Source organism: Gadus morhua, chromosome 3, assembly GCF_902167405.1.
Source record: "Gadus morhua chromosome 3, gadMor3.0, whole genome shotgun sequence".
Classification (NCBI taxonomy): domain Eukaryota; kingdom Metazoa; phylum Chordata; class Actinopteri; order Gadiformes; family Gadidae; genus Gadus; species Gadus morhua.
The window spans coordinates 7,641,610-7,651,206 of NC_044050.1; the positions used below are offsets into that span (position 1 = coordinate 7,641,610).

Consider the following 9,597-nt stretch of genomic DNA (forward strand, 5'->3'; position numbering starts at 1 on the left):
TCCCTGCCTTAGTGGCTTGCTCATTCACTTGCTCAGTCCATGCGAGGGCTCGCTCATTTTCTCGCTCTTTTTTTCTCACTCTATTTTTCCACTATACCAACCCACCAGCCAACCCACGCACCCACCCAGCAACCAGCCCAACAACACCCCAACCTCAAGTCTCCCCCCACCTCTCTCTCTCTCTCTCTCTCCCCCCCTCTCCTCTGCCATTCCTCCCTTCCCTCCCTTTCAGTGGTAGGAGCGTGCGCATTGGCTGGGCTTTTTGAGAGTCGGTGCCAAATAGGTGGGCCCTCTGCGTGTTGGCACAGACTCACTCAATGGTTAGGGAAAGGCAAGTGGAGGGAAACAGAGAGAGAGGGAGGGAGAGAGAGAGAGAGAGAGTTGGAGAGAAAGAGAGCAGCGAGAGAGAAGCCTCACTCTGGTCTGCCAGCGGTCGTGTAGCCCGTCCAACATTGATTCGGTCCTCTTGTTTTGTTGTTGTGTTTTTTTGGGGGGGGGGTACTCTCTTCTCTTCTTCTTCTTCCGCGTTTGGTGCACCCCCACCCCCACCCCATCCCTCCCCCTCCCCTACTCCCTCCCCCCCGTCCAAATCTGTCAATCCCTTGCCGTGAGTCGTTACGCGGAACCTACCGGACTGAACCGGTAGCGCGCCGTGCTTTGCCAAGCCTTTTTTTTTTCCTCACTTGTTTTTCTTTCTTCAATAGAATCTATTCACTTTAGAAATCCTGCAAGAATTTTCTTGGATTTTTTTTTCTATTTCTATATTTTCTGTATTTATCGAATTTCTTTTCCATACTTCAACCTCTACTTCGGAAAAAGAGGCTGTTGAACTTTTCTGTTTTCTTCTTCTTGGGTGCTTGGGAATGGCACCTCTCGAGCCGTTGCTGTGAGAGTACCTCCTGTGTTTTGGTTCCGGTATTACACTTTTCCCCCACTCATATGAGCACCCACCCCCCACCACCCACTCAACCAGCGAGTTATTTTTTTGCTCTTTAGTTTTCTGCAATTACTTGATCGCTTGTTGCGGTGGTTCTGACCCACATCAGTCGCTGAACAATTGGAGCCTTTTTGGGTTTCTTTATACACGGAGGGCTGAGTTTATGATGAGAGAGAGAAATGGTAAATACCTGGTTAATGTTGTATCTCCATCTTATTTTCTTATTCATAACAACACAATGCAATTTGAGGATAATTCTGAACATTGCAATTTTGCAATTTGCATTTAGAGGATAAATGTACTCTCCAATGGCTTTTCGTCATTTTTGCCTTTCTTTATAATTCAGAGTTGTCATAGAAGTGAATGTCTTTTGTGCTTTCGGTGTTAGAAAAACATGCATTCTTTCACTCCAGCTTTAGATGCTTTCTCAGTAAAAGGTTTTTTTAAGCAAATGTATTCCTGAATATATATATATATTTTAAGAAAAATACTTAATAATAAGACTTTCAACAGCATATTCACAGTGGCTGTAATTGTTAAAATATATATTTTTTTTTGCTTCCTGTTTGCCAACAGTGTTGTGTTGTATTGCAGCGAGGACATTTTATAATTCGCTGTAACGTCTGTATTTTGTTGGGAGTGTTGTCTCTTCTCTCCCTCTTTCTCTTTCTCTCTACCCCCTCTCTCTGCCTCTCTTTCTCTCACTGCATCTCTCTCACTCTCTCTCTCTCTCTCTCCCTGTCTCTCTCTCTCTCTCTCTCTCTCTCTCTCTCTCTCTCTCTCTCTCTCTCTCTCTCTCTCTCTCTCTCTCTCTCTCTCTCTCTCTCTCTCTCTCTCTCTCTCTCTCTCCTTCTGGCTCTCTCTCTCTCGGGCACCTCTCGCACATTCTCTCGTTCTGTTCTCACAGAGCAGGCGCAGCTTCTCCATGCTGCGCGCCGGCACTAACTGCTTCTCCTCTCTCTTCCCCTCTTCTCCCCCACTCCCCCTCTCCCCGTCGTTCTCACCCCCCTTCTCCCCCTCTTTCTCCTCTGTGTCGGCCTGCCTGGCCCCCGCCCACACCTCCTCCTCCACCCTGCCCCCGTCCTCTCTGTCCTCCTCCTCCCTGATCCAGGATGAGTTCCATCCCTTCATCGAGGCCCTGCTGCCCCACGTCCGTGCCTTCGCCTACACCTGGTTCAACCTGCAGGCCCGCAAGCGCAAGTACTTCAAGAAGCACGAGAAGCGCATGTCCAAGGAGGAAGAGCGTGCGGTCAAGGACGAGCTGCTGGGCGAGAAGCCCGAGATCAAGCAGAAGTGGGCGTCGCGCCTGCTGGCCAAGCTGCGCAAGGACATCCGGCCCGAGTTCCGCGAGGACTTTGTGCTCACCATCACGGGCAAGAAGGCCCCGTGCTGCGTGCTGTCCAACCCCGACCAGAAGGGCAAGATCCGGCGTATCGACTGCCTGCGGCAGGCAGACAAGGTGTGGCGGCTGGACCTGGTGATGGTGATCCTGTTCAAGGGCAGCCCTCTGGAGAGCACGGACGGAGAACGGCTGGTCAAGTCGCCCCAGTGCTCCAACCACGGCCTGTGCGTCCAGCCCCATCACATCGGGGTGTCGGTGAAGGAGCTGGACCTCTACCTGGCCTACTTCGTCCACACGCCAGGTACGTGGCCCTACCACCTCCTATTGAGGGATAGCAGCTGTGTCATGTGCGGGGGGGGGATGTGCGCACGAGAGTAGCATGTGTGACGTGTGTGTGACGTGTGTGTGTTCCTGATATTTTCATGCACACACGCACAAACATATACATACACATACAGGCACACGCAGACACACGCATACACACACACACAAACATATGTCAACGTAGGACATAGAAACCTTGGTACACACACGCACACACACACACACACACACACACATATATGTCGACATAAGACATATAAACCTAGATACAAACATATGCACACACACACATATATGTCGACATAAGACATATAAACCTGGGTACAAACATGCACACGCATGCATACACAAATATACACATATTTATTCATATCAGATGGTAGCACTTTATTTAAACCACTTGTTTATTAAACCCGTCAAAGACATTTGGAACAACAATAAAGAACAAGACATAAATATTTTGTTTTATAAATTTTATTAAGTTTTCAATTAATATAATTGACTTATTAATTGATTAATGAATTAATGAATTATGAAGTGATGTTAAACATAGTAGATTATATAAAATGTACATTGCTTTTTAATTAATATTTAATTATTTTCTCACATCTTCAAAAGCAGATATGAAGTAAATACGTATATTAAGAAGACATTTGGCTGATGCTCTGGCTTGTATTTGTGCGTCACATTATTACACTGCATACGGACATACACTTTTAAGAACAGATATTGTCTCTGTGTTGCACGCTGTAAGAATGTGTTCCTATGGCATAGAATTTTTTTTTAAACCTTGTTGTAGCTTTATGGCTTTTTAAAGCAACTATTTAGTGCTGAGAGATTGGCTCGGTCATAAGTGGTGTGTGTATGTGTATGTGTGTGTGTTTGTGTTCAACCCTAAAGTCAAACGCATGCATAGTCATACAATCCTGTACTCTCATAGTTAGCATTTCAGTCATGGTCACATTCAAAAAGGGGTTAAATATACTTATATTCAACTAAATAACCACCAACAAACAAGGCATGAGCACAACACAAAAAGTCTGTCGTGTACTTTTAGCCAAAGAGCGTTTGGTGTGCTGCGGACACTCACACAGCCAACAGCCACAGTGCATGCTCTCGGCCAAACATTATCATAGATACAGTTGGATTCAGCCAAACATCACGGATACACACATACGTGATCCCCCACACACACACTCACGCATACACACACACTCACACACGGCCAGCCGCTGCTGCAGTTCAGCGAAGTGTGTGTACTGTCGCTGGACGTGTAGCCAACACACTGGCCCTGTTGTAGATTTTTAAAACCTGGCCAAAAACACTGATCGCTCTCTCTCTCTCTCGCTCTCTTGCTGTTTCTCTCTATCTCTCTTACTCTCTCTCTAAAATTCAACACTGTTATGGCCAAAACCTTCAAAACACACTGTGCTTCGCCATTGACTGGCGACAAAAATATAAACACACACACAAACACACACTAACACATACACACACACACACACACACACACACACACACACACACACACACACACACACACACACACACACACACACATACAAACAACCTAATATTATCTCAACTGAACATTTCTGGAGTCACCCAGTTTCGGCACACACACACACACACACACACACACACACACACACACACACACACACACACACACACACACACACACACACACACACACACACATACACACACACACACACACACACACACACACACACACACACACACACACACACACACACACACACACACACACACACACACACACACATACAATAAAAACAGATTTGTTCTTCAAACACACTAAATGATGCCCAAATATCTACACTAATTTGAATATAACCAAGCGCTCCTGCACCTGTCTCTCTTTCTCTATCTCGCTCTCTTACACACACACACACACACACACACACACACACACACACACACACACACACACACACACACACACACACACACACACACACACTCACAGACGGGGCCGTAGACGGGGGCAAGGTCTTTGTGCGGCCCGGCTACAGCCTGGCAGTAGGTCCAGTCTGGCTGCGCTGGCCTGTCTGCTACTATGATAAACAGAAGGCCTCAGGGAGGCTGTGTTGTGTGTTAGCGCACACTTCATTACCTAGTAACGCAACGTTATTTACTTATTTTATATCAGTACCACTAATTCAAGCTACAACCGCTTTTTTTATCATTGTATTATGTTATTATCGTTGATTTTAATGACATCGTCACAACATTCATTTATTTTGAGGTGTTCTTCCTGGTCATTTTAAATTGTGGATCATTTTCTTGGTTTATTTAGCAATGGGGTATAAATGCATTATTGAAATATTTATACATTAACTCCAAAACAGAATGGAAATAAAATATTTTATGCCATTATATCAAATACATCTACATTATATTTGTAATTCTATTCAGAATTTCAATAAAAAATTGCCAGGCAATCGCGGACAACAATCTAGTGTGGCTTTTTCCTCAGTAGGGTGTTCAACATTTTCTTTCTCAGAATGTTGCTCAACATTTTCTGTCTCAGTAGGGTGTACAACATTTTCTTTCTCAGTTAGCAGTCTGAGTAAAATTGTCTCTTTTTCGATCACTGTGATTTTCCCTACTCTCATTGATAATTGTGATATCGAAAAATATATTTTTTTTATTGACATAGCGATGGATTCAAACAAGCTCACACACACACACACACACACACTCGCTCAATTACACATCATAAGCATTTAAGACATTTGATATTTATATCAATCAGTTAAAGGAACACTTTTAAATATCTTTTTTTGGTCTCTTTTACAAATATTACATACAAAAGACAGCTTTAGTTAAAGTGTGATTGTTCTATAGTCGGCTCCTTTAGTCCATCCACTCATCCATATGCCCTGTTATGTCACTATATCATTTTTATGTGCCACTTCACCACAGTCATGCGTACTGTGCTTTGGCTGACGGCACAACAGGCTGACGGTGTGTTGGAGCTGGCTGAAGCCCAGGTCAGGCCTGGTGGAGAACGGGTTTTGTCTTGTCACGTCTTATCTAGCTGACCCAGTGGGCACTCTGAACACTTACCCACCTCCAGATAGAAGGTTCTGCTCTACATGCTTGGTGGAGATCTCAGAGAGGGTGAGAGAGAGAAAGGGAGAGAGGGGAGGGATTGAAAGTATTAAGAAATGTGTGTGTGTGTGTGTGTGTGTGTGTGTGTGTGTGTGTGTGTGTGTGTGTGTGTGTGTGTGTGTGTGTGTGTGTGTGTGTGTGTGTGTGTGTGTGTGTGTGTGTGTGTGTTTAGACTACGTTGTTCCCACCATGTACTTTTCCACCATGCTGCGTGCCAACGGTTCCTTTGGTGTTGCAGACAGAGCGAGAGAAGCCCTCATTGTTAGTTTTTTTGTTTGGTTCTTGCGTTTGTGTCGCTCTTTAGCGCGTTTGTATTCCCCCTCCTCTCCCTCCCTCTGATCCTCAGCACACTTGTTTTGTCTCCTTAAACATCAACCTCATTGTTGCTCTCACTGAGGTAGAGCCTCCCATGATCCCCTTTGTTTGTTCTGTAGGAGGCTGATAGAGGAAGAGAGGCACGTCGAAGGCAAGAGGGAGAGACACAGGGTGCAGGGGGAAGAGCTGCGGAAACAGGGATTGTTCAGTCTGGCAGAGGGTGCATGTTGCCGTTATTGTGGGAAGGAGTGGAAGATGTCTTGTGTTTTGTTTACGGCAGAGTGGCGAATGATGCAATGGGGAATCTCAGGGCTCACCATCAGTGGAAGCAATAGAGCCAGCCAGCCAGCCAGCCAGCCAGACTTGGCTATAGCAAGCTAGCTAGCAAGCTAACTATTAGCCAAATCCACGGAAGCCGTCTCATTGGCAAAGCATAACAAATATTGGTCGTATCAGCCAAACCACACGCAACCTTTTTCACGGCCTCGAACCCTAGAAAGACCACAACCCGGCTAGCATGACACGGTGCCTTCCTCCCGGACAAAGCCCTGTGGAGGGTAGCAGCCAGGAGCCTCAGGAGGAGCAGGAGGGGGAGTAGAGGTGTGGGCCCCAGCACAGCCCACGTGGCTAGGGGGTCACCTAAGTGAGCAGCACATTATTTTCGGCGCATTACTTTTAGCGTTTTATTACCGCGAGTGACTGATGTTATTAGGGAGATAGTGATCTGTTGGCCCCGGGACCTGAGTGTGGTGCCAGGAAGCCACACGCTAGCGGGGTCCGTCCCTCTGGCTCGGCTGCTGTAAACACACACAGAATGGTGCTTCTTCACTCAGAGCAGGGTTATTATTATTCGTTTTTTGTCTTCTTTTTTCTCCTCTTTGTGTGTAATATTAATGTGGCTTCTGTGGAAATTCCTGCTTGGCGACAGCGACCAGCGCCGTACCATCTGTGGAGAGTTAATTTCGCCTGCTTTACATCATCGCAGCCTATTTGATTTATAGCCTCGCTCTGTTTCGGCTTAAATCAGCCCACTCTGCTGACTTATTGAAAAGGAGAAAAATTAAATAAAATAAAATCACGGCGACTCAAATCGCTGTCCAAGGTTAGCTCAGTGCACTCCATCTTACTCATATTTTGGATCCCTTTCGCCGCAAAAAAGATTTGTACCAAAAAAGAACCCTCTATATTTTCATACAAAGCGTAATCGCGAAAAGATGTTTTGAGTATGTTTCCAATCACTAGCGGAATACAGGAAATTTGCAGTCATTCGGAGGGAGGTGTGAAATGTGCTCTCTGTGCCTATTCCTACCACCGCCTCACCCCAGACGCGGCGCCTCCTGCTGCCAGATCCCCCTCCCGCTCCCCTCCTCGCCGGCAGAGACCGTCACGGCTTGGACGCCACTGTGAGAAAAGACGGGGCTCGCGAAAGAAGGAGAGACAGAAAAAAAGGGAGAGAGAGACAGAGAAAAAAAAAGGAGAACCATTCTTGAGCTCCCTGTCCTTACATCCAGAGAACCCGCCAAGTGAAAATCCTTGTATCTTTCCTGACCAGGAAAGTCCCCTTGATTTAGATTTACGTTCACGAATGTACAGATGGAAAGATGTATGGATTTGAGAGAGAGGAAGAGAGTGAGAGGGAGGAAGAGAGGGAGGAAGAGAGAGAGAGAGAGAGAGAGAGAGGAAGCCCCTCTGTTGGTCATGAATGACATGATGGAAGGTGCTGGAGCTGTTGAGTTGTGGAGGGAGAGGCTGATGGACTCACCAGGCCTCCGCTCCCACTTTCACCAAATTTCCCCCAAAAATGATCTGTTGTTAATTTCAGCCATAAAGTTGCCAAAGCTGAGTGGACTGGGTGTGTGCGTGTGTGTGTGTGTGTGTGTGTGAGGTAGATGCTTGTCAGTTCATCTTCAGATTGTAGATGCATAGGATAACAACACGGAGAGAGAGAAGAGGGTTGAAATTCAAGTCTTGTTTTTAGCAGCACCAGCATCGCTGATTTAAAGTTCCCATCTCTTTTTTCCGCTCTGCCAAACATTAAAACACGATCTTGCTCTTTTCAACGTTGTGTTTCAATATTGTGCGGGGTGCGCAGCAAATTACTTCTTTACTTTTCTTCAAAAGCCCAATGTTTAAGCTTTTCCATCCAGCTACTACACACAGCTAATACACAATGTGATAGATATTTATGTGATGTATAGAACAGCGTACAGATCATGCAGGGTGGGTCAGGGACACCACATCACAGAGTTTAATCCAGCTCTCTGCTCGGGTTCAGAGGAGACAACTCTGGGCATTAGGAGACCAGAGCATTTAGACGGCCAAGAGGGCTCTGGACCAAACATGAATTTTCAGTCACACACACATACACATACACACATGCACAGAAACACACACACACACACACACACACACACACACACACACACACACACACACACACACACACACACACACACACACACACACACACACACACACACACACACACATGCCTTCAAACGCACAGAGGCACACACACCAACACACACACACACACACACACACACACACACACACACACACACACACACATGCCTTCAAACGCACAGAGGCACACACACCAACACACACACATGCATATACATACTGTACATACACACACACACACACACACACACACACACACACACACACACACACACACACACACACACACACACACACACACACACACACACAAACACAAACACAATCACTTATATGGAAATATGATACTAGCAGACTTCATAAGATAATTATTATTATTATAATACATAGAAAACCTCCAAGAGGGCAATTCACTGTTTAAAGTGTTGGTATGTTGGGTGTGGTATTAAACTCTGTTATCAAACTATTAAACACTGACCTTTTGTTTGGGCGTCTCTGTCCTTAACATACACAATGTTTAGGAGAGAGACCTGTGCTTCTGTGTGTAGAGCTCCAGTGATGGAGAGACGTGGTAAACACGTTATTCGAAACAGAGAAGTTTCTTCTGTCAAGCTGAAAACAAAGGTTTTGTCGTTAGATCGTTCTACTTTTGCATTGAAAGGAGCTGGGAACTGGATTTCTTTAAGGTTTATTTATTTATTTTGCTATTTTAAAGAGGTGTTATTTGGTGATAAACATTAAACACGAGACGTTGCTAAGCTATTAAAAATCCGCACAGACGGGAGTTTGGCTCATTTTCCACAGACTTTTTTATTTCTTTGACACGAGAGAGAGATCATATAACCCTGTATAAAATAATAAGTGCCGCACATGTTTTCTTCATTTGCTTAAGTTTTTGCCATGTGCTATTCACCTTGGATACAACACTCATTATATTGAATTATGGCTTCCTTGACAGAATAGGAATTTCTAAAGCTCTCGAGTGAAGGTCATATCGACCACATATCTCTGCAGCCAAATGTACTTTTTTTATAATTTTGCCCAACCTAATTAATGTGCTTTTTTGAATTTGTATTCATTTTATGCATAACTTTTTGATTTAAATATCAATAAGATGTTAGAATTAGTATTT

General features: G+C 45.0%; 1 protein-coding gene across 10 annotated transcripts in view; it reads left to right on the top strand.

Annotated features, from left to right (window-relative positions):
• nfixa (nuclear factor I/Xa) overlaps positions 1–9,597 on the top strand; it is a 119,159-nt gene that overhangs the window by 32,142 nt on the left and 77,420 nt on the right. For 9 of the 10 annotated variants that reach the window (XM_030351378.1, XM_030351379.1, XM_030351385.1 and 6 more), the window contains one exon: positions 2,049–2,580. In XM_030351378.1, the coding sequence (XP_030207238.1) occupies positions 2,049–2,580 (532 nt within the window). Of the gene's footprint in view, positions 1–821; positions 1,120–2,048; positions 2,581–9,597 lie in introns of those variants that run through there. The other variant, XM_030351382.1, reaches the window with a different exon arrangement.